Below are 25183 nucleotides of genomic sequence, written 5' to 3'. Positions count from 1 at the left end.
CCTGATATACAGCAAAGACTCCTGAGATAAACAGCATAGCAAACCAGAATTTCTTACATTAACTGCTGTTATAAAGGAAAATATGAGCAAGGAAAGCAAAAAGCAGCACAAGTCTAATGCCACAGTTTACCTATACCTTCCCTTTAGTTATTCCCAGATGGAGGGAGGGCCCAAGATGGCTATAGAGTAAAACCTCACCTGAAACCTGTCAGCTGTTGCCAGGTTTTCATACTGCAGGTGCCTTCCTAAAGAATTCTTTCATAACATTTCATGCACACAAAGCATTCTCAAGTTTCACTTGAGCTGACCTAACAGGCAATTTCCCACCTTTACCCTTAGAAGTCTTCATTTAAAATTCAGAATGGTTCTGTTTATAGCTAATAAATGGCTTAGCAGCAGTGAGCTTACAGAACAACCACCTCTATAACCCAAGTTCCAGAAAAAATATACAAAGTTTTTCTGTGAAAATAAATTGCCAGTCAGAATGTTCTAATTGATCCAAGCAGTGCAAGTTTCCTGTCGAAAACTGTGTCAGGGAAATGTGTATGCAGTTATCACACCACAGTGCATACAGACTGTGCTGGCTTGGTGAGACACCAAATAGAAATGTTGTATGCTTGTGAGGAACTCAAAAATCTCACACAAACTGCCAAACCAACTTCATAGAACAATCCTACACCATAACTGAGAAAGGCATCAAACCTCTGAAAAGAAGAATGGAATATAAAGGGTAAGTAATGGGAAAGAATCTATTCAGCTATGCCCTTCTGAGCACAAGTCACAAGAAAATGGGAGTATGTCATGGTATTGTCCCACAAGAGTTTCTATATAAAAAGTCTCATTAAATAGGTGCTGATGTTTCATCTTCTGCTAAAAGACTGGCTTTGGTTTGCAGCATTTGGTTTGATTTTAAATCAGTGCATATGATTTACTACAGAAGAAATCAAGAATCCAGTAATGAGATTCCAGTAAAAACAAACTAAGTATGTGAAAAAAGAAAATCTCAGCACTAATCAGTACAGCTGCAGTGCCTGTAGTGGTGCTGTACTAACTAACCCCACTCACTCCCAGAGAACTGCCTCACCAAGATCGCAGTTTTTCTGTTTATACAACAGTTACATCACAATGTATCAAAACAGATTTTTTTAAAAGAAATTTTATTCCTATGACACAGTTTTTGAACAAATTCAGAAGCAGGAACTACACTGTTTGAAGTAAAACATTTTAGACCAAATAAAAGCTACTCCTTTTTCTCCTTCCCATTGTCTGGAGTTTATTTCTCTCCCTCTACTAGGATACTTCCAGATCTTTTTCCATTAATTGGTTTTAAGATTTTTTGAGGTGATTTTAAGTTTTCTAGAGTTTCAGAGTTTTTGTTAGTCTTCTTTTTTTCTACTTTTTTTCTTAAGAAAAAAAATTTACAGTTTCTCTTTAATGCCATTATTAGTGACATGCTTAAAGAAGCCCAGTTGAATTAGATTCCCAGTTTGTCTTTACCAGGCTTAATTACTAAGGCTATTTTGTTTAAGATAGCATTATAAATTAAAGACATGTTGGAAATATGCAAATATACTAAAATCCAGCAAGATTATGGTGAGGGAAAGGGTGGCAGCACCAAATGCTAGCATATTGTTTTGCAGTGTACAAAAGAATTCCAACATTATCAAAATTTAATCCCCAAATAACTTAGGCTATTAGAAATCACTGCACTAAAATGTGCTAGAAATAGTTTCTGTAACATTCAAAATGCACATGTAATGCAACAAATGAAAGTATTATATAACAGTAAATTGCAGTGAAGCAGCTACAACAACCAATCCATCCACACAGCACAGGAAAAACAAAAACAGTAACCCAAGCACCAATGTTTACAAAATTCTTTTCCCCAGTTATTTTATATAAACTTTTCATACACTGGGGATGTCTATGAGGAAACAGTAAGAAAATATGTTTATTGAACTATATTTATTAATTTCTCACTTCTCTGTCATAAACATAAGTCAGCTGGTGATGATCTGGAGGAGAAAAATCATCTTAAGACATTCTATGCTAGACATAAAATAAAACCCTGGGAAAGCCTTGTGACCTCCACAGAAGTGGAGGAGAATACTGTTTTCTGTTCTCTGAACAACTCCTCCTTGGTTATTTGCAGTCTACAAAAACTGGGGTTTTGGTTCATGATTAGAAAAATGCTGGTAAACACATGGCTAGAAAGAATGCTTGATTACAAAATCATGCTTATAGTGGTATGGCATGACTCAGTCAGATGGGTACGAATATTCTGAGTTTCTTCCAAAGGAGATACAAAATGCAGTAATAACAGCCCACCTTCCTACTGCTTTTATGATAATTAATTTTAAGATTCAAGTCATTACTATATGATTGAACAAGGAATGTGAACTAGATGAGCTCTAATGGCCCCTTGCTATTCAATTTTTTTTTTGTAATTAAAAATAGCAGCCTGTGCAACACATGTTGCACCATGTTGAACACCATGTTCATGCCTTTTATCATCTCTCTGGCAAACATGATAACAAACATGTTGGTGCACAACACAGTTAAAAACCCTAAAAAACCAAAGTAGTTAAAAACCCTGCCATTCTGAAGGACTGTTTTAATCAGTATCATTTATCTTTAAATACTAATAGGAACACAGGAAGAAACAGAGGGGAAAAACGTTTAAGCACTGCAACATTTAAAAACACTGAGTTACTTTGTTCAGTATTGTAAATGTTATTTGCACAGCACACTTATTATCAGGGGTCTAATTGTACCTTCCACCTGCAGAACAAGTTTTGACAAGTTTGCCACAGAAGACAATGTAGGCTGATGACTTGGGACCAGAACAGGCATCTTATGGATTCAGACATTGCTCACTGCAGTAATTTTATTTAATAAACTTACCCTGGTTTGTATTTAAGTCTGACTGATTTATTTATGAAAAGCAATTACTAAATGCATATCAAAAGAGCTGCAGTTTTGTCATTTAACCCCAATAAACCAAGTGTACTCTCCAACTTTACTTTTCCCTCTAGAACAGGAGGATGCAGCAATGCTGAACTCTCAAAATCAGACTATTCCAGGCAGCTTGTTAAAGTGAAACAGTGTTTCAAAACTCTGAACAGAAGAACAGCTGGCACAGTCAGCTCAAGGAAAACAATGTAATAAATCTTCTGAAAATAAACAGAAAAGAGAAAGTGTTTACATACCTATGTTTAACAGCTGTGAATGGATCTGTAGTTTTCCAAATGTGCTTCAGTGACAAGTTTCCTGACACAGGTCAGATCTCTTGAATACCATAGTCATGCAAAAAGAGCCATTTCTCATCTACAGGAAGCATCAGCAGAGAGAGAAATAAAACCAAAATAGTGTAGTTCAGACTAATAGCTCTAACATTCACAGGGTATGGGAAGCTGCCAGCCCCACACAACCGCCCTCCCCACCTAATTACATTCAGCTGCTTGTCATGTGGTCTTGCTGACCGATCAAGTGATCTCTTTTCCCCCTTTTAAAAGTAAGCAAAGTAGCTAACTAGATCTCCCTAAACCAGGTAATACACCTCGAGCCTTTGCAGAAACTACTGACCCTCCTCCTTGTCTTAGGGAGAGGAAGTTGCAATGTGCGAGCACAACTTTTTCTAAGTATACAAAAAAAAATAAAATACAGCAAACACAGTAGTCTACTATATTGAAATACAGCAAGTACCAAAGTTGCCCAAACTGGTTTTATTTCCCACCTTTACAGACAGCAGAAAAAGGTACTGATTACAAAACTGGCAAAGGCACCAGAGAGAGACCATGTGAGCAGGAGCTGGAAGGATTTGGGAGGACAATGGCAGCTGTACCATGGGGCTTTGTAGGCATCTGTGTCCAGTCCTTTCTGCTGAACCTCTTCTGATGGCAACAAGCTCCAAGAAGAGATCAGAGTGAGGATGTTGCCAGAAACTTTCTGAAACACAGACGCTAAACCTACAAGTTCCTGTCCCTGCTCAGTCCTAAGAGACACATGCAGACATTTTAAACATTTAAATAACTTCAAGGAAATAAAGCTACTGATTTAACATGTAAAGCAACTCTTCAATGAGTCAGCTCACAAGGGCCTGTTAACACAGGCCCCCAAGAGGCAGAATTCACAGGTCTGCCCCAGTACCAACACCAGAGGCACTCACTGCATGGAGGGCCCTGCACTGGGCCCAAGGGATGAGACAGGACCTTCACAGCCCCCTGCAGCCCCACGAGGCCTCGTCCCCTCTCAGGCACCCCAACATTACAGATGCTCACAGGAGAGCACTGACAGCTGTGGACAAAGCAAGTTTTGCACTCACCAATTAAGACTGAGCTGATGTGAGCTTTTGCAGACAAGTGTCCTTGCACAGTCCTTTCTTGTCTCAGTTTCTTTCCTCAAGCTGCTTCACAAGCAGCAAAGAAAGGAAATTAAGGTGGTATCTCAGGCTAGTCTCCAATCTTATAATTTAAGAAGTGCTGCAGACAGGCTGCTACAAATATTTAACACATGGATTCATCTACCAGTAAAAGAGACAACACCACAAGCTTCTTAACTCTCACTTGTTTCAGTGCTCAACTATCTTGCCTCTCTTCATGTGAATCAAGGCAATTTTTATTTTCATTGCCCTGGTGAACATCTAAGTTCTGTTATACAGAGCTGGAACACTTTTTCATGCCCTGCCTTAGCATTTTTCCAGCATTAACTAAAATCCATTTCTTTGACATTTAGTTACAGGTTGTAATTTTTAAAACTCTACCCATTCTTGGCTCAATCCAATCTTCTGAAAATTTCACCAGTTTTAGAGGAATATAAAAGGCCCTTTTTTGCTCCCACATGCAATTAAAAACCAGAATTGTGTTCAATTTCCAGCAACATGCACATTTTTGATCTTTAACTGCTTGCTTCCCTGATCAATACCAGCACATTTGCTTAACTGTGAAGAAATATTCAGACCACAAGCACACTAGAATGTCTGGCAACTGCTCCAGAGTGCAGAAGGAGGAACAGGATAAGAAGTGTTGACAGACAAAGTAGCAACTCTTCTGCCATGTTGCAAACAGCCCTGGGAGGTGACTACACACACTAAGCACAAACTGTCTGGAAGTCTCAACCTCAATCTCTCTCAATGTAAATGGAGTTCAAACTCTTCCATACAGTCAAATGTTTGCCATCTTTAATAGGAAAACAAGTAATAAATAATCCCCAGACTTCAGTGGTTTATTTCAGGATGAAATGAGGCTGCTCAGCTTGTCTCTCACCAACTTGTTGCAAGGAACACAAACGAATTCTTCCTTCCTCCATGCCAGGCAAGGGTTTTATTCAAAACAGTAAGACTTTGCCAGAAAGGTACAGCTGAAATAAAGCTTTCTTTTTGAAGGTGAAGTTATGTTGATTTCAAACTGGAGAGTTATAAACTGGGAGGACATCAGTGTTTGGTTATTTATAGTCTCTGGTTTTAAACAAACATGTTTGCAGCCTCTCAGCAAATGCTGCAGAGGCAGCTGAGGCAGCCCTGCTGTGGTGGCAGGAAGCAAACACAAAACAAGCAGCAACGGCTGGAAAAGGAACCACTGCAGGCAGCCCAAGGTGAGCCTTCCTCCCACTGCTACCCCAGTCCTAGGGGGTTGTAAGAGCTTGGACAATTTCTTAGTTTATGTAGGGGATCAAAATTACTGAATCTGTGAAATGCAGTTTTGAAGCTCCAGCTCTACAAAGGAATACCTATCTACTCCAGTTATTCAATATTCCCAACATTTTTCCAAGTTTTATGAACAGGTTGTATGAACAAGATGATCTGAATGCATGGAATTTATGGTTTACTTGTAAAACTTTTCTATGCTTTACAGGCCTAGGAATTTAGGAGAAAATCAGAGGAGTTAAACACAGTGAACAGTGTGGAGCATTCTTAAGTATAAGCATCAGAATATTTGCCTTCACACACTCCATACCCTTGAGAAAAGCTGCAGGTGTCCAAACTGTCCTGTAGCAGATGTTTCTTCTATAAGAAAAATGCTGGATTGTTACCTGCCTGCAGAAATAAAGACATCTGCCACTGGAGAGAGGAATAGGAGAGAACTGAATCTAGCAACAGCCCATTTCAGATAGTGATACAGAACACATCCCTGTTTCCAAAGCCAAGAGCTGTGCCTAACAGCAGTGTCATCTGCCCCTGCTCTGCAGTAACATGCCAGTACTTCATGACAGAACTAAAAGGACCTGAAAGGAGGAGATAAATTCCATATAAAGGATTTTTTTTTCTTTTGCTTTCCTCTCACCAGTATCCTTCCAGAAAAAAAAAGGAAAAAAAAAAGAATACAACCCACACTCACAAAATCAGGTTTCACACCAGAACTGTTATAGCTGAACTTTGCCAGGAACAAATAATGAAATATTCCTTCAGTAATTAAAATAAAAGTAGGTCAGGCAGACCTTCCTGCTACCCAAAGGCACAACTGCTAAATATTTAGTAATACTGTAGAGAAAAGTAAAACTTTCATTATGTTCTTTCAACTGTAAGCCAATCTAGGCAATTTCTAGTAATGGTGACAGAGCTTTCTTTTAGCATTGCATGTGATAAAGGATTGGCATATTTAAGATCTGCAGCATTTAACATAGAAAGGAGGTTATTAAAAATAATCCCCTCTAAGAGAGTCTCCCAATAACTAACTTCCAACAATTACCAGGGTCTCTTCAACAATAAATAGTTAACAGTAAAATAATCAACAAATGAAAAACATCAATTTTGCTTTCCTAGAACATCATACTGCCTAAAGACAGGAATCCTTTCCAGCAGCTGGGTACACAACATCAGCACTTCAAAAAACTTTATATCGAGCTCTGTCATCAGAAAACACATCTAAAGACTGCTTCCCAAATATGATTTATATATGGTTATATTTGACCTCAGAAAAGATTAGTAAAATTATCCCAAACAAGCGATTCTAATTGATCTGTCAGTTCTGTCAAACTGCAAGCTTCTACCTCCACACCACTTTCTATAACGCTTATTCCAGATCTGAATCAAAAGGGGAAGGAACCCTTTAATATCTGAACAGGGTTCTCTCTTATTACAGTTCTAAAATATCAGAAAGAAAATAGTATTAAAAAATACTGTTGTAAATGTCCTTATATAAGATGTTACAGCACCAAGAAATGGTCAAAACAGGTTTATTTAAAATAGCAATAAAATGTGTATGAAAAAACATGATTATTTGTTTTGAGTGAACTGAGCAAATGTGATAATTTTGTATGCAGAAAATGGTATTTTGGCAACATTCACACTACTCAAATTATATAATCTGTACTCAAAAGAACATTTAACATAAAAATGGATGAATTATTTGATATGCTACAGTTCTTCCGTGAGACTCTGTTGGTTTACATTTTGTAAGACCTACAAAGTGCATGCCTGACTGCATGAAGAGAGCACCTGGAGCAGCACTGCATGAGGCACCAGTGGCCCTGCATTGGGTGAGAAGCTGTAAAAGCACACCAATAATCTGATGTCTCTATCTTCAGCCTGAAGAAGATCTCATTTTAGATCAATGATCTTTATCTACTATAAAGGGTTGATGACAAATGAACTTTTTTAATTAAAAAACATAGTATCTTTACAGGAAGCTGCTGTACCCATTTAAAGGAACGTGTGCACTACATCTACCTAAGAAAGGATTTTCAATATTTTACAATCCTATATTAATACAGCTTTGAAAGTTTCTGTCATATTTCTATCCACACTTCAGCTCAATTGATATGTGTTTATTTTTGGCAGTACCTGATCCAACATGTTATTTGAAAACTAATCTCAGCAGAGCTGGGTTTTCTTTCCAGCACAAGAAGACCCTGTTCACATCTTTACTGAATCTACTTAATAGGGCAAGTGGTTCATCATTCTCCTTGCAAGCTGTCAACAGTGCCTTTTGCACTTTAACTCTGCTCTCAGGAGGAAAAATGGAAAGGTTAATTATGTGAACTATGTGACAGACAGAGAAGTCTGCTGCTTTTGAGCTACAGCAAAGTATTGCTTCTGCAGTGTATTGTTTGATCTTCCATGCAATAAAGCACATGAAACCAAATTAAACATCTGTGATGCCTATTTTTTCCTATCATTTCTTAAAGCATGAACACCATTAACATGAGAGCTCCTTCATATTCAGTGACTCCCCAGGTTAACTAACCTGACTGGTTGATCTGCCTTCCTTCAGGGTGTGCAGGAGGAATGGGTGGGCTTGGAAAGGTGGTGATTCTGCAGTACATTACCAAAGTAGGTCTTTCAGTTCCATTGGCCCCATTCCACTCCCTGTGTGATTCTCAATTACTAAAAACGTTACTGCTCCCATTCTTCATGCTCCCATAGGATGCTAGGCTGAAGAAAAATTCCCTAAGGCTCAACACACCACACTCGAGATTATGAATGCAGTAAGGACTTCTTGGAACAAAGCTCCAAATTTGCAATGCAAAAAACAAAGCTGAAATAAGGACATGCCTCTTAGCCTGGTTTCCTAAGGAAACAAAGCTCATTAGAGAGAGGCAGAGACACTGAATTTCTATTATTTCTGCCTTTTCCCCCAACATTTGGATTTGCTGATCAGTTTGAGCACTTCTTTACAGAGATCTGAACTTCCTGAACACGTTGTGAAAAAGTGGCAAAAAAAAGGCAGACTGGGTAAAAGGGACGAGTGGGATGTGTGCCTGCCCTGAAAGCTGGCAGTTAGAGTTTCCAGTTCTGCAAGGGAAACCCACCAGCTGCCCAGGTTGTACCTGCTGCAGCACATACTGTGACAGTCATTCAGTTTTACATTTACTTTCAAGCTGGATTTAAAAGACACTATCTATTTTAAAAGCAAATTAAATTTAAGTGCATCTATTATTAATAAGTGAATGGAATAAAATCAGTGGAGTTTCACCATATCAGCAGTTCAGATTTGGGGGAGGAGGAGTTGTCTTCTGTTTCAAAACCTACTAAAAAGCATGATTCCACTTTTGCAGCATGCTCTTTTCACAGGCCTTCCAAAGCCTGCTCTGCAGCTCCTCCTGACACACAGCAGGATCTCAAGCCCTGTGGGCTATAGCCAAACTGACAATTCTAGAAAACTATCAGATAAAGATAGTTCACCTCTTCCATTTTACAGATACAGAACATTTTAAAAACTACTACTTTAACAACTCCAACTTGAGCCTATATTCATCCAATCTAAAATTATGAGATTTTTGCTACAAAATTCAGAAGAAACACAATCAAATCAGGCAGTACTATCTTCAAACTTGGTTAACAACATCTCTGTACAGAGATGTCTATCCTGACACCATTCCAAGAAAAAATATGGAAAAATTAAGTATTAGTCAGACAGTTCATGCCCCGACAGAAAAGACCTGTCAAGCTGAATCAGTGTTAGAGGAGAAAGTCAGTGGAGCATGTGCAGTTATGTGCACAGGATCTGAAAGTGCTGCATGAGAAAAATCTGTTGGAAATGGATAATACCAGCAGGGCTAGAACTACCCTGATACCTGCATTTTGGGTCATATTCAGTCACACCTAAAGTTTGGTTTAGAACAAAACAAGTGGAGGTGGGGAGGAGGAATTATGACTAGACACTGCAATTGGGAAAAAAAAAAAAAAAAAAAAAAAAAAACAAGCCACCATAAAAAAGACCCAAAATATCCAGTTTTTTGCTATAATCTGCATTCTGAATGTTATCTAGGTTTCCAAGCAGGCGTGGAAAGCACCAGCCACTGGCAAGAACTGTAGCAGCAAATCATCTCATGCAAACCTTGAATAAAACCATTTCACAGCACAAGCAGTCCCACAACAATGAGCCTTGGGTGATACCCTGAAATTCTCAAAATGCACCACACTCCATGACAGTCACACAATTATCAGCAGAGATCTCCAGGAGGAAGGTCATTTCCCTCAGCAACTACCAATATAAAATACTATACTAGCAAGACTGGTGGAGACACAGGAGAAAAACAGAAAACTTGCATTTTTATTCATAAAAATGAATGAAGTTTTCTTTCCCCCTACCCACCATACATGCTTTATTAGTCCTTATCACCACTAGCAGCCTTCAGTCTAGTTCAAATATTCCCTTTCCCCAGGGATGTTACTGGAATGAATTGTTTTCTTCCTTTCAGTTCACAGAGCAGCCATTTTCCTTACAGTCTTTGGGTGATAAGGGAACCAAATTAAATATCCCACAGTTATGAAAATAATGAGCCAGGCCTTAAGAGTGAGACTGGGCTGACTATGGACAACAGCACTTCTCCAGAGAACCTTCATCACCTTCTAATGACATAAGCTTAATAAAAGTATTATAAAAATGGTGCATCCATTGTTTTCAGTTTTGCTTTACATTCTGCTGTTTCTAATTCAAACCTGAAAGGGGCTTACATACCTGAAAGCCTATCCTTTGCAGCTAAATAAACTGCTCTAATAAAAGGCATTGCTTCTACCCATGGAGCTCTCCTTACTTGAAAGTATTACTGAAGAGTCAGTTTTTATCTACTTTGCTATTTATTCCTTTATCCTGTTATCACATTCTAAACCAACAGCAGTACACAGCTGCAAAACTGCAGTCACAAACTCCAAACTTAATCTGGACTCAGCTACTTGATTTGTGTAGCAGTGTCCTGATACCTATCCAGTGTTTCATTTGCACATAAAATATTTCAGCAAGGTGTACTCCTTACAGTCCTTTCATTCACATATCACATTTACACAAAGAATTACTGCAGAAGTGTACAGTTATTTTCAAAATATTTTTTGCAAGTGCCCACAAATTTGACTTTTAATTTAAAAACACTGATTACATAGTAACAAACTTTTTTTGTCTGTTGCAAATGACGGATTTCTAGAAAAGTTCTACTCCTGCTAAGTTTGTATCTTCCCTGCTCCTTCCTGCCTCTTTGGTACCTTACTTCCTTCACACTGTCTTCCAGAAGTGCCTTTTTCTGACACGCTTGATTCTTACCCATTTCTCATCACTAAAAGTATCAGACACAGAGAAAGAAAACAGCTATGGGAAATAGGTTTGCAAACTCAGGAAAATATCACTGCACTGGTTTACACTTTGATATTATCCTCAGAGCCATAGAAGCAAGGACATTTGCCTGGGTTTTTTTCCTCCTGTAGTCTAAAATACTGAAGAACTTGTTAGGTCAGCTCCAGAGTGCTGAAATGTGCCAGTATGTGAAAAGAATTCCACCACCCAGGATATACAAAACTGTCACACACCCCCCAAAGCATCCTCAGCCCTTTGAAGCCACACCAACACCACAGGAAAAAAGTATGCTGGTAATATGTCATATTTTAACCTACATGCCATAAGGCTTATTAGGTTGGAAAATAAATCACAGGTACCAAGACTACTTATTACTATAAATCAAAAGTGAATTCTGCTGTTTTATATATGAAAATACAACAATGTAAGGGTGTTCCAGAAAAAGTCAGGGCTAGGACTTATTTACAAAGCTCCACTGGAGATAAAAGGATCATTAAATCATTAAGTGATCTCAGCTGATTTAACATGGTTCAAGTTAGTCCTGCCTCCTGACAGGGATGCAGTTCTGACTAAGAAGAGAAAAAAGAAATGAGGAAAAGAAGCCTCATAACCAGATGCTATATCCAGAGAAAGACTGATTGGGAATATATTTGTATAAATAGGAAAAAATAGGGCTTCTGCACTAAAAAAGCTTCCTTTTAGGTTAGAATTTATTAAACCATGCTGTACTTAACTTTTTCAGGCATGTTTGAAGCCAGTGCTGTAAACTCAAAGATTGTATCTGCAACACTGAGTGGTATCTACAAGACAACGGGAGGAAAAGCAAGTTCCAGAGCACTGTGTATGCCCAGCCCAGGAAAAGTTCACCCCTAAGTATCTAAGTAACCCTCTGCAGGACCAGCCACATGTGCAGAGTACAATAATGCAGCTTTAATACAGATGGGAATATTTGATGATTAATTATTTATAAATGCAACTTAATTATTTGCTGAGACATCAACAGGGAAAAGGAGTTCTCATTCTTTATATTCCACCTCTAGTGCCAATTTTGCCTGTTTCTTCAGATTAAATTAAATTCTAACCATCTCTCTTGACTGTGACAGACTGATCTTACTAAAGGTGTTGATCTGCAAGTCCAGGGTTATGCTGGAAACTGACAGACCTATCACTGGTCATTTACCAGCATGGCAGATACCTGGCAGGAACAGCACAACCAAGAATTCAAAGGCACATAGGGGTTACTGCACGTAATACTTGTTGCTGTAAATGTCAAACCCTACTTAAGAATTCTTTTATCTCACCTTATCTTCTCTTTAAAAGAAAAGGAAATGTGTAATCAAGTGATAAAATAATGTGTTCCCATGTTTAACAATAGTGATAAAACAAACTTACAGTCTGGTTTTAGACATCTGGTTGCTTATGAGAAATTTTGTTAAATGTGAAAAAAAAACAGTGTAAGTTGTAGCACGCCCTCTCTCCCAAACTCCTTTGTGCAAGAGATTAAGTAGATGTAAAATCAGAACCCTGAACGAGAAACACAGGAACATGCTGTTCTTTTTTCCATCTTTTTAACCATGCTTTTGAAACATTCATTTAGCATTACAAACACCATTCCTACATTTACCTATCAACATTTGAAATGCATATTGCAGTATATGCTTTTCCCTGGCTGGAAAATACTTGGAACACTCACAAAATTAGTAAAAGTCTGGGACAAGAAAGAAGGGCTGAGAGAAGATGTCTGTGTCAGATTAAGTTTCTAAGACAGGGCAGAATAGATTTTGTAGAGTTTCAAAGAAAAACCTGTAAGTGCAGCAACACATCACCTTGCAGAACTAACTCTAAACATGTGTGTGCTATCCTGATGAAAACCTCCTAAGCACCATCTATGAGGGAAGTGTTAGAAGAGTCATAGAGTCAGAAAGCTCAAAATATTCCTGATACACGTCTAAGACATAAAAATTGAGTGGTTTCAACAGTTCTAAGCATGTCCTTTATACCTTCCTAGCACCATCAAAAATACCACTTATATATTAATATACTCTAGCTATTCACAGAGTTAGGAAAATCAATATGTGTTTCTAATGGACTTAGCATTCTTTAGATCCAAGATCAAAGCGTAAATTCAGCCCAAGCATTACAAATCAGGGTGAAGGGCCTTCTCAGCACGAAGCCTCCGTCAGACCAATATGCAATGTTCAGAAAGGAGCAACAGGTCTGTTGATAGTCACGTACAAGATTTGAGTCCTGGCTAGGCAGATGTAACATTACTATAGTGCTTTCTTAACGACTGACCATTTTAAAACCTTTTCAAAAATTTAAACCAGGCATGCAATCCACTTCTCCCCTGTAAAAGAAACGCAGGTCCAAGGCGGCGGGAGCCTGCAGCTCCTGCAGCAGCAGCGCGGGAAGGCCCGAGCGGGGCTGTTTGCGGGCGTTCCCGGCACCAGCCGTGAGGGGAAGCACCTGAGGGGCGGCCCAAAGGCCGAGCCTGCGGACGCCTCACTCCGATCTCCCGAGCGAGGCCCCTTTGCTAAAGCCCCGGTCGCTGTTCCGGAGCCGCGGGGCGCCGGCACCCAGAGTTCCCCGCCTGAAACACCGTCCCGGGGCTCTGACAAGCCCTCTGCCAGCCCAGCCGAACCGAGCCGCCTATGCTCACTGCCCTGCTCGCCTCCCCTGCCGCCCTACCTGCTCGCCTCCCGGCCGCCGGAGCTCCCGCAGCCGCGTCACGCCGCACCTGCCTTTTTTTTGGGCTCCGACCGTGTCTTTTCCGTCAAGGCAACATCACTTCCCGTACAGCCCGAGGTGGGGGCGGGCCGGGCGGCAGCGCCCCGGCGTGTCCCGGCCACCTGGGCGGGCTGAGCGCGGCCCGAGGGCAGCACCGCGCGGTGCTCAGCGGCATTAGCCGGGCTGGCTCTGCAGCCCTTCCCTCCTCACCTCTCTGAAAGATCTCGCGCCGTTTAGTAAGAATTCACGAGAGGCAAAGCAGGTTTGGCATCGAAAATCCGCGGTGCCTGGTTAATGCACACCGCTGTGGGTTTAATGAGCTCTTCCTGCCGCCTGCTGGCTGCCTGCAAGGGAAGAGTGCTCTTCACTCTCAGCAGTTTCCCAGTAAACACTTTAAATCCAGCAATCTCAAGAATTCAGCAAGCAGAGTCTTAAGCTCAGTTGCATCAATAACCCTTTCCACCTGCATCAGTTCAGACATCCTCTTTCTTGAGGCTTTTCAAATTCAACTGCCGTCTTTATGGACAATTTCAGTCATTATATTTACAAAGGAACTGCCTTCTAGACTTGAGCTACACCTCTTCAAAATAACTTTTTTCAATATTTAGTGGTACTCTAAAGGAAGCTGCTGGAGTCACTGCAGTAATTCAGTGATTGCACTGTAATTTATGGCAATTTGTAGCATTTCCTCACAGAATCAGGGAATGGTTTGGGTTAGAAGGGGCCTTAAAGACCATAGTCTAGTTCCAACCCCCTGCCATGGGCAGGGACACCTTCTGCTAGACCAGGCTGGTCATCCAGCCTGGCCTTGGACACTTCCAGGGATGGGGCAGCCACAGCTTCTCTGGGCAACCTGTGCCAGTGGCTCACCACTCTCATTGTAAAAAATCTAATCTAATCCTGCCCTCTTTCAGTTTAAAGCCACTGTCCATGTAATGTCATGTCCAAACTGCATTTACTGCACTCAGCTGCACCTCCCAGCCCACCTTCTACTGCTATCCTCCCATCTCAGCTTCTATACCACTGCCTCCAGCTACAACATTGTTCCTGGCTTAAAATATAAAGACATACAGACAACTGGTTTCTTCCCTCATTCTCTCCAAACAAGATTCTGTGTTAAAATCAAAACCTGTCATAAGTTTGTCCCAGGATCTCCTGGGTTTGGTTTCTTTTTAGATTTACTGAAGTCTTGACATATCTACTGATTTGGTTTCCCCAAGTCTCAGATTCTGTACTGTCAGACTACTCCACACCTACTCCAAGAGCCATGCTTCCTTCCCGAGCTACACACTGAGGCTCTTCTCAAGGACAACCCATTTTCCAGGCAGATTCATGCATTCAATATCTACTGTAGCCTCACTCTGTCAGGAATGAAATCTGTGTATATGCACATGTGGTACGTGTGTTTATGTACATATGGCCAGGTCTGATTATAAGCTAACGATACCAAAGCTGGGTGCAGTTCCCTTCTCAGCCATTTGCACAAATGCTTTCCCAACTGTGCTGACGTATTAAGAACTGACACCGTGAGAAGCAGAGAAAAATGGTATTTATCACTTGGATGATCAGATCAAAGGCAATCCAACAAAACCCATGAAGCATAACCACACAGCAGCAGCTTTCATTTTCGAGCTTCCTGATGTTATTTAAATTCAGAGGTGAAACAGCCCTTCAGACATTCAGAATATCATCCATGATTCAACATTCACGTCCCGAAGTCTGGTTCCAGACACGCAGGTACGCAGCGGGCGGGCGGCTCCAGCGCGGGGCCGGGCTGCAGAGGCGGCTCGGGCGGGACGGCCCCGGCAGGTGACGGTCGCGCCGGCTCCGACCGGCTCCATTGCCCCCGACGGACGGGGCGTGCGAGGGCCGGGCTGCGAGGCGGTGCCCGGGAACGGCGCCGCACGCCTCCCTCAGGGCCTCTTCTCGGGCGCGGCGTCCGGCGGCGGCGCGGCGGGGCCGTGCGGGGCCGCGGGCGGCTGGAAGAGCGGCCCGTAGATGTAGAGCCCGCTGGCCACGCCGAGCGCCACGGCCACGGCCACGTGCTGCAGCGGCAGCCGCCCCCTCATGCCGGCAGGCGGCGCTGCCGCGCTCACGGACACGCGTGGGGCGGGCGGGCGCGCACCGCGGCGCGGCCCCGGCTCGGCTTCGGCCCGCGGCCCCGGCGCCCTCACCTGAACGCGGGACGCGGCAGAGCCCCGGCTTCCCCTGGCTGCGGGCACCGGACGGAAGTAGCGGCGCTGTCCCGCCTCCCGCGGTCGCGCATGCCCCGGCGGGGGAAGCGGCCGGGGAGCTGCGGGCGCGGATGCCGGAGGCGGTGCGGCTCCGCAAGCGGCGGTCGGTGCTGTACAGCTCGGCCGGCGGGGCCGCCGCGCAGCGAGGCGCCGGTAAGCGGAGCGGGGCCGGGCCGGGAAGGGCGGGGAGGGGGGCGGCCCCCGAGGGGCCCGTGACGGACCAGCCTCGCCCCCGCAGGTGCAGCCGCGCCCGCGCCGCTGCTGGCGCTCGCCCTGGCGCTGCGGACGCTCAATTGCTTCCTCGTCCAGACCAGCTTCGTCCCGGACGAGTACTGGCAGTCGCTGGAGGTGGCTCATCGCATGGTCTTCAAATATCCTTCGCCTGCCGCGGCCCCCGCGCCCTCTCATCGCTCCCCCGCGGTGCCGTGGGCGGGGGGTGCTCGGGTACGGCTCTCCCCGGCAATAAGGTGTTGGCTTGACAGCAACAAACACCCCACCGCTCTGGCCCAAGGGAACAGAAGATCTTGACTTGGATGGCTCGGGTGAAGCTTTTCCTTTCAGTTGGTCATGATCTGTCCTTAATATTCATAATTATGGTTACCTGACTTGGGAATGGACAAGTAGCTTAAGGGGCTACTCCTACCCACTGATCTTTGCAAGCATGTACAAAGCATTACAGCTGCTGGCTAAGGATAATGTTCAGCTGCTGGTGAGTATAATCAAAGAATGTGCATCTGCTACTAAAATTAAATTCTAAAGTACTGTATTTAAACACAGTGTATTTTTATCACTGTCCAAGTAAAATGCAAAGCCTTGAGTCTGCCAATTAGAGATGTGTGAGCACAGAGACTCCACTGACTTCCCATGGGGGCAGAACTCATTCATATATTTCCAGTCACAACAGTGGTGCCTGTAAGTGCAGAGGATTATTCTTGGTCTCCGTCAATCTCTTGGATTTTCATACTGATTGTGTTTGCCACTACATCATAATTGCACAATAGTTCAGCAATGTATATTTGCACTCAACCCACAAGAACTAACAAACAGCAGCCCCTTTTGATTTCTATTGGAGATGTAAAGCAGATTCTACTTTCTACTTTCCGTCTCTGAACACTTTCAGTTGAACTTCAGACATTCTGTTTTGGCAGAAATACTATCCTTACCCAAGGCCCTTTCTGCTTCATTTTTAAAATCATAAAAAGCTATCGAGAATATTCACCAATTCACTATTTTCATACTTGAACAGTCATTCACTAATTCAGTCCTCTCTTAAAACTTGGAATTTACCTTGTTTTGTTGCAAGCACAGTTTTCTCTCTGCTTACACAGATCTGGGTCCCTAGGCTTGCACAGGCAGTGCTGGCTGCTTTTGCTGATGTGAAGCTTTACTCATTAGTGCAACACCTTGAAAATTCAGAAACAGCAAAGTTCGTGGTGAGTCACAGCCTTTAAAAAATTATGCATGTTAATAAACACTGGTTTTGCATTGTAAACAAAAGCAAAATGATATGTCACACCTTGAAGAATTACCACCTTCATTTAGGGGAAGTTGTTTTAATGTGTTCATAATTATTTTCAGTTCTTCTGCCAACTCTGTTCCTGGTTTACATGGTATTCCTGTACCAGAACTCTAACAAACACCATGGAGACTATTCTTAGCATTTTTGCTCTTTCCTACTATCCAATAAAAGGCTCCAAGATGGGGAACAGGTGAGAAACTTTCTCCTAACAGTACTGATAATTTCTGGTTTGGGATGACACCAATCTACTGATATTGTTTAAAATGCTAACTTTTTTCTTAATATCTCAAACAACCAAAGCCCCCTCATTCATGTAGCAAGAATTCTGTCTCATGGAAGGAACACTCTAGTATTTCCTCTAAATATTTTTAAGATTATGTTATAGCTGGTATGTAAAATTAGCTATTCCCCTCTTTCCTTTTGCAAAGTGTGACTTTACGGGAAGCTTATTTTAAACTGTAAAACACTGGAATATATAGTAACTTGGGAAAAGATAACAAAAGCTTTTTGGGGTCAGATATAGGTGAATTTGTGGTCACAATTTTCTTTATCACTCGCTATTTTAAAGTAGGTACCACTAGTTAGCAACTCCATTGTAACAAAGCAATTCTAGAGTTGCAGCCTTCTAAGCAAGAGAGAGTATCTCCACTCAGAGGGGCAAAGTTACCTGCAGTATGAAAAACTTTTGGCCAGAAACATGACAGTTGTTGAAATGTCACTGTCTGCAAAAGAATTGACCAGACCTTTTGATAAGCTGCTGGGTTTTTTATGTTTCTTCCTTTTAGTTGTAAGTATTTAGCTTTGGTTGCACTTGCAATTGTTATTCGTCCCACTGCTGTTATCCCATGGATGCCTTTGGTCTTCAGCCATTTTTTGCAAGAACAGAGGAAAGCAGATCTTATCCTATACAACTGCATTCCAGTTGGGTAAGTTCTTTCTCAATTTAAACTGTGCACAGCTGCATCTTAAGATTGGTTTTGCCACTGCAAAAGCAGATAAGCCAAAAAACCTGATATCATGTAAATAAAAAAGAGAACAAGTAAAGTCCTTTTGCAAAAGTTTAAGGACGGGAAACATTTCCTTTAAACTGTTGTATATGCTGCAAAAAAGCACTAGGAAAGATTTCATGATGGTGAGACATGAGCAGCATTCCAGCTTAATCTGGGATTCTGCCAAGGATACCAGGTGATGGCAAGTGGCCACTGTAAAATGGACATGACTATGGATAATCTCAAAAATACTGGGAATCAGAGTTTTGACAGCTGGAAAAGATACAAAAGCAATTCAGGCAATATCAGTGCAACAAACTTTCCATTTTTGCAGATTGGTCACAGTAGGAACCTCTTTAATAATTGACCGTGTGTTTTTTGGTGAGGTAAGCTGTTTTAAACTTGACTTATAAGAAGAAGGTTGGGGTTTAGTATTTTAGCATTGATGGCTATTTCAGATTTCTCTGACTTCTCTTGTTTCTGTGACAGTGTCTGGCCTATGATGTCTAAATATATCCTTAAGCCACAAACCCTTGAACACTGATTTCTCAGGCACTTCAAATGATACTGCATAAAATCAGTATGCTCAATCCTCAATAGTTATCAACAGACTACAAACTTACACACTTCTGTGATAATTGCTAAATATAGGAAGTCCATGCTGAGTCTTAGTTAAAAAAAAAAAAAGCCTGAAATAGGAGTGAAAATATGATCTATAGGGCCAGTGATGACTGTAATTCAGTGTAGCTGTTGGGTTTGACTTTGGATTTGTGTTTAACCCCCCTCTATCTCCCAGTGGGTACTGGTTCAGCTGAACTTCTTGAAATTCAACGTGCTGCAGAATTTGGGAACATTTTATGGCTCTCACCCTTGGCACTGGTACTTCACTCAGGGACTCCCAGTTGTCTTGGGTCCCCATCTGCCGTTCTTTATTCACGGCTGTGCACTGGCACCAAGGAGGTACCGCGTCCTTCTGCTGGCAGTGATCTGGACAGTGCTGGTGTACAGGTAATCTCTCCTGAGTGGAACTGCTGCCTCTCACTGGTTGTGTTCTTTGCAAAGCTCCTGTCCTCTCCAGAACAAAGCAGCATAGTGTTCAGGTTAAGTGATAGAAAACTTGAAACTGTTCAAACACTCCAAGAAATGCCATCAGTTATAAAACTGGTTCTAGAATTTTGTGTAATACTGCTTCTTGTGTTGCCACCAACATGTATCTTTAGAATTGATTAGACCTTTAAAGAATAAAATAATTCATCATGAAATGAAATTTAAAAAATCCCAAAACCAACAATCACCCAGCAGGTGTTTAAACAAAAATAGAACTAGTTAGAAAACTGAATACACTAGATGTCTGTTAATGAAAACACCATTTCATTTGGTTCTTCAATACATCTCCAGTAAGATGAGATATTCTTAGACTTCTAAAACTTACTCCATTCACAAGTTTATACACAGCTCTTAACTATCATAATGCTGTATTTCTCACTGTAAGCTCAGAAGTATAAGAAAAGGTAAGTTTCTTCTAAAGCATCAGAATTAACTGGAGATTAAACAGGAGAGACACTTTCAGACAAGAAAAAATACAGCAAGTAAATAATACTAAGCAATAAATACTTTTATACTATCGTAGTTATAGACTACAGCAAATCAGTAGCAAGACCAAAAATGCAATTTCTTCTTTCCAACTCAAAACTGGAAATAGCTTTATTGGCTTTAGGACTTTTTTACCTCCCTTAGTTTTGTAAGAACCCCTTTGATTCCCAAGACATGAGTGTTGCAGTAATCCCCAAAAAAGCCCAAGAAGTTTGCATGGGAAATTGTGTATTTTTGTATTAGCAGGGGTGACTCTTAATTTGCTAGATACAAATGGGTACTTGAATCTTAGCTTTTCATCCACACTATTTATTGTGTCTTATTACAGAAAGCAGATTGTTGAAGTACTGACTAAATTACATCTAGTTGTCAAAGAATCAGACCACTTAATTGTAGGAATTTTTACCAGTGCTTGGTTTAAACCGACCAAATAATAAGTACATTTGAATTAAGATTATGTTCTTCAGAAGTGACAATTTGGATTTTTACTCTTAAATGCTTCAGTACTAAAAGCTTATTAATACATGCACGTGCACTTCCAGTCCTCTGTGCTCTAAAACACATTTTGTCAACAGAACTGAAGCATTTAACTTTCTTGCTGTACAACTGTATGTTTTATTACAGCACACTGAGCCATAAGGAATTCAGGTTCATCTACCCAGTACTGCCATTCTGCATGATATTTTGTGGTAAGCATTGGTTTCAAATGTCTTGCAACCTTACCTGGATATACTTTTTACTGATTTTTACCTTATTTGATAAAGGAGTCTTAGAATTGGCCTAGGCTTTTCTTACAGCTAGTTAAAAAGAGAAAGAAAAAAGATGAGGGAGAGCAAGTGACTGCAGTGCAGATAAAGAATCCTTAGCATGGATAAGAGTTTCCTGCAAAAACATGACAATTGTGTGCCTTTTCCAATTATTAGCTCCTTCAAGCAAAGTGGGGAAAAGGGGCAGTGATTGAAGATGGGAAAAAAATTAAGGAGTATGCTTTTCCAAGGCTAGAAGCACAAAATTTAATAACAATAAAGGAATGCTGTAGTTTTCAGCATTCTGGAGAAAAAGAATACCACAGCCATGCACATGTAGTTACCATTTATTCTGGCTCTATGTGGACTTGCATGAATCAGAACACATCAGTAAGTTGCCATATATCATTCACCCAAACCATTGAATGGACTGTTTTTCACTACAATAAATTAAATTTAAATAGACAAAGCACTGGTTTTGAATTTGTATTTCTGTATTTCAGGAGACAGGTGTAGGCTTAAGATTTACTCTGTTAAATCCAAGAATTAAAAGAGCAAAGCATTTGAAATTCAAAGCGTTTGAATTTCCATTCAAAGAGTAAAGACTCAACACTGTAGTAAAGTATCTCAAAGCAAAGTATTGTTATTGACTGAGTAATGGTTTGCCACTGTATTAGGGTACTTTCAAAAATATGTGAATTGTTAATCTCCCAGACTTACTCAAATGTTTCTATAGGATATTCTTTAAAATACCTGAAAGCATGGAAGAAAACTGCAGCAAGTTTCCTGCTGTTATCCAATTTAGTCCCAGCCCTGTACACAGGTTTGGTTCACCAGCGAGGCACTCTGGATGTTATGAGTCACATCCAGCAGCTCTGCAATCACTCTCAGCAGTCACAAGCTTTTGTCTTCATCCTGATGCCATGCCACTCTACCCCATTTTACAGGTATTAGAAGTGTTAACAGTGCACTACTTTAGAATCCAAACTCTTAATCAGAAATCACGATTTCTTTTTTCCAAGGCTTAATAAATTGAGATATATAAATGTATACAGGAAGAGTTTTGATTTTTCATACAGTTAATACAGAGTGAATAGGGGATATAAGCCAAATGCTTATACCACAGAATAAAATTCAGCATCTAAGCTTTACTTGTTTTTGTGAAATAGCTTTGTATGAGGATATGCAGTAAGTCTAATGACTTCACTATGTCACACTTCTTCATTATGGTAACATTTTTAGCAAAATTAAACACTAATTGTTATAATCAAAATGTATTAATTTTACTTCTGCAGCTAGGCAGTAAAGAAATGTCATACAACAGTGACTTAGGTCATTGCAAAAGGTTTTCAGTAGATCTTGGCAAATAAAATGTTAAAGCAGATATAAACAGTGAAGCTGATATGGAAAAGTACCTTTTTAAGAAACTGATGTTGTGCAAATGGTATTTTTATTAAGATAAATGTATTTTCTGTTAACTGCTAACAACAGTCCCAGCAGTTTGGAGCTGAGTCTGCTTGCTCTATGTTGCTCTCGTATGAAGTATTGAAGGGAAGAAAATACTACTCTGTGGAAAAAAAATTGATTTTTGTTTTGACTGAGGCGTCTTTTGAAGTACTGAGTCATTTCAAATCTCTGATTCTGGTCAGTTTATAATGAAATGTGTTTTTGTTTATCTCCCTAGTCATGTTCACTGTCCTCTAAAAATGAGATTCCTTCAGTGTCCCCCAAACCTAACTGGCAATGTGAGCTATGTTGATGAGGCAGATGTGTTTTACTCTAACCCACTTGGCTGGCTGAATAAGGAGTTTTACAATGACACGTTATTACCCAGTCACTTGATCCTCTTCAATGTGCTAGAACAGGTATGGTAACAGCAAGATGAAACAAACTACTTTTGAGGATAAGTTACAAAATAAATTAGGGAAGAGTTATAGTTAAAATTTTTGAAAATTGTTGTCACAACTTTTTAAAACATAGCTTATGTTAAAATTGACCCCTCTAGCCCATAATAAGATTATTGATATCATGCCACTGCTATATATTGAATGTTCATGTATGCCCTCTCCTCTGTGTGAATTCTACAGGCCACAGAGTAATGGAATTCTTTATGGAATTCTTCTCAATCCATGTTAAAACAAATGTGCCATCTGTTCCCAGAAACTGCACTTTTAAGTAAGCAACAATGAAAACTAAAAACACCTTTACTCACAGTACCTTTTAACCCCTCAAATCTTTAATGAAGTCCATGCAGTCGAAGAACAGTGGCTGGTGAATATCTGCTCCAGACAGGATCAAACAGGATAGGTATTGCTTTTTCTAGCAGGCTTTCCTAAAATAAAGGATAAAGCTTCCAAGGGACAGTTGAACTGATGGTTTTCAAGAAACTTTGGAACACTATTCTTATGCTCTCAGCTGTGTTTTCTTACTGTGGAAATTAATGTATGTTCATTTGCAGGAAATATCATCATTTCTAGCTTTAAGGGACTATGAGAAAATAGCCACTGTCTTTCATACTCATGTACCTCAAGGACGAGTTGGAAGCCACATCTCCATCTACAGGAGAAAAACTGAAATGAATTATCCCTGAAGATCAGTGGCTAGACCTCGGACCAGATCAGTTTTGCATAGCAGTAGCTATGCTTACACCTCATAGTGCAGAAAGGAGAAAGCAGTGAGTCTGAAACTGGGGAAGTCAATGGGAAGTCCCATGAGGCAGCCAGTGTCTGCCTCCAAACACATAAACCTCCTCCTGAAGGCAGCTTCATAGCAGTAGGGCAGGGTGGGGTTGCTGACCTACCTTACAGCACTAGAAAACATTGGGAAGACCAAAATTACCATATGAATACTTAAACAATAAAATACAGACAAGACTGGACTGTTTTTATAGAACTGTACAGCTATGCTGACTTTCTTTTATAAATAAAGACTTTTACCCACAGTGTCTCTTTTATTTTTCTTCTACAATATGCAGATATGCAAGACATTTCAAGTGTTTAAATCAGCACGCTGATTAGAATGCAGCACAGCAAATTCTTCACAATTCAACAGGCTCTTGAAGCCCCCCCAAAGACAGGAAGCAAATATAAGATTACAAAACACTAACAAATACATTACCACAAAGTTGATCTATTTTTTGAAGGATGAGATGAAGTTAGTATATCAAACATTGGAGTTAGTAGTTGGTACATTATGCATGGCTCAAGCTTTAACTACACTAATGGAATGCAATTAAGCATTTTTTCATACACAGGTCATGGCATGCCTAGTTTCTGCAACAATACTGCTGGCACCCAAACTATCTTTACTTCCAATGAACAGTTAAAGCAACAGTACAGAATATGCAAATCAGAAAGCCTGACTTCTGCCTGTTAACAAAAATGTGTAAAAATCAAATTATTCAGAAAAAAACACTTGCATTTTGCTGCTTTGTTGAAAAACAATTAGTTTCCAGAGAGCATGTGAATTTTAATCTTAATTTTTACAATAAATTACTCAGTATTTTGGATCAAAGGGTAGTTGCCCCAATTCTATTTCAAGATTTGCCATGTGTCTTCCATTAGTGCGACCATGTTTATACCATTTACCTTCTCTTTTATTACGGTGTTGGTACTTCTGAGCTTGTTTTTCATGTCTGGAATTTTCAGTTTGTGTATAAGGTCTTTTAGGTCGACTGCAAGGAGTAAACAAAAGCTTATTACTACTAAAAGCATTTTGTAACACAATTACATTTTCAAGTACAGCTTTTAACATGCTGAAGTTCATTGGAAACAAAATTAGTAGTAAGTAGTCCTTTAGCTTGTTAGAAAAATGGGGAAGGCATTTGTTTGTTTAAATCAATAAGATTGTATAAATAAAGAAATGCCTTCTAAAAATAAAAATGCAGCTGGTACCACAACCTTCTGTATAACAGTATCAGTAAAAGAATTTGGGATTGTTTTGCTGCAAACTGAAATTCTCACAAATTAGGTATTTAATTTAAAAATAAAGTTAATTTGATAACAAATTAGGAAGATGGACTTTAAATAAAATCATAAACCTTATGTGTTTGCCAAAACCACATTAACTGGGGAGTTGATAATAGAACTATCACCCTCATGGTTCAGCTTTCAATAGGAGAAAGTGCTACTTCACTTAATACTTAGTAACCCTAATATATAAATAATAATAATAGTTCAGACTTCCAGCTGCAGTAAAGTACATGAAATGATAAATAATACAAGTGTAAAGTTGTAAAGCCCTGAGAACACCTTTAGTTCCAGGAAAGGAATGTAGGAAACAATTAACACCAAGGACCATTGTGAGCAAGTCTGAACAAAACTCAATCAGGGTCAGGATCTGAACTAAAGCCTGCTGTGTGAAGAGCTCT

General features: G+C 40.4%; 3 protein-coding genes across 7 annotated transcripts in view; 1 reads left to right on the top strand and 2 right to left on the bottom strand.

Annotated features, from left to right (window-relative positions):
* The window catches only part of RAB27A (RAB27A, member RAS oncogene family), a 33306-nt gene extending 17061 nt beyond the window's left edge, over positions 1-16245 (bottom strand). Inside the window, exons 1-2 of one of the 3 annotated variants that reach the window (XM_053988481.1) lie at positions 13695-13778; positions 3210-3327 (exon numbers count right to left, since the gene is read on the bottom strand). The gene's annotated coding sequence lies outside the window, so the exon portion shown is untranslated. Of the gene's footprint in view, positions 1-3209; positions 3328-13694; positions 13781-15907 lie in introns of those variants that run through there. The other 2 variants (XM_053988483.1, XM_053988482.1) reach the window with 2 other exon arrangements.
* Positions 1-23755, top strand: part of PIGB (phosphatidylinositol glycan anchor biosynthesis class B) — a 27296-nt gene extending 3541 nt beyond the window's left edge. Inside the window, exons 2-15 of the mRNA XM_053988699.1 lie at positions 13334-13811; positions 15452-15727; positions 15811-16120; positions 16206-16335; positions 16556-16676; positions 17296-17400; positions 17546-17676; positions 18272-18412; positions 18810-18861; positions 19272-19483; positions 20693-20757; positions 21551-21761; positions 22499-22679; positions 23273-23755. Coding sequence (XP_053844674.1) covers positions 13334-13811; positions 15452-15727; positions 15811-16120; positions 16206-16335; positions 16556-16676; positions 17296-17400; positions 17546-17676; positions 18272-18412; positions 18810-18861; positions 19272-19483; positions 20693-20757; positions 21551-21761; positions 22499-22679; positions 23273-23404 — 2545 coding nt within the window. The 3' untranslated portion in view covers positions 23405-23755. The remainder of the gene's footprint in view (positions 1-13333; positions 13812-15451; positions 15728-15810; positions 16121-16205; positions 16336-16555; positions 16677-17295; positions 17401-17545; positions 17677-18271; positions 18413-18809; positions 18862-19271; positions 19484-20692; positions 20758-21550; positions 21762-22498; positions 22680-23272) is intronic.
* CCPG1 (cell cycle progression 1) overlaps positions 23745-25183 on the bottom strand; it is a 21496-nt gene continuing 20057 nt past the window's right edge. For all 3 annotated transcript variants that reach the window (XM_053988477.1, XM_053988478.1, XM_053988479.1), the window contains exon 9: positions 23745-24487. In XM_053988477.1, the coding sequence (XP_053844452.1) occupies positions 24310-24487 (178 nt within the window). In that variant the 3' untranslated portion in view covers positions 23745-24309. The remainder of the gene's footprint in view (positions 24488-25183) is intronic.

Source organism: Vidua macroura, chromosome 12 (assembly GCF_024509145.1).
Source record: "Vidua macroura isolate BioBank_ID:100142 chromosome 12, ASM2450914v1, whole genome shotgun sequence".
Classification (NCBI taxonomy): Eukaryota; Metazoa; Chordata; class Aves; order Passeriformes; family Viduidae; genus Vidua; species Vidua macroura.
This window is presented reverse-complemented; position numbering and strand designations above follow the sequence as displayed.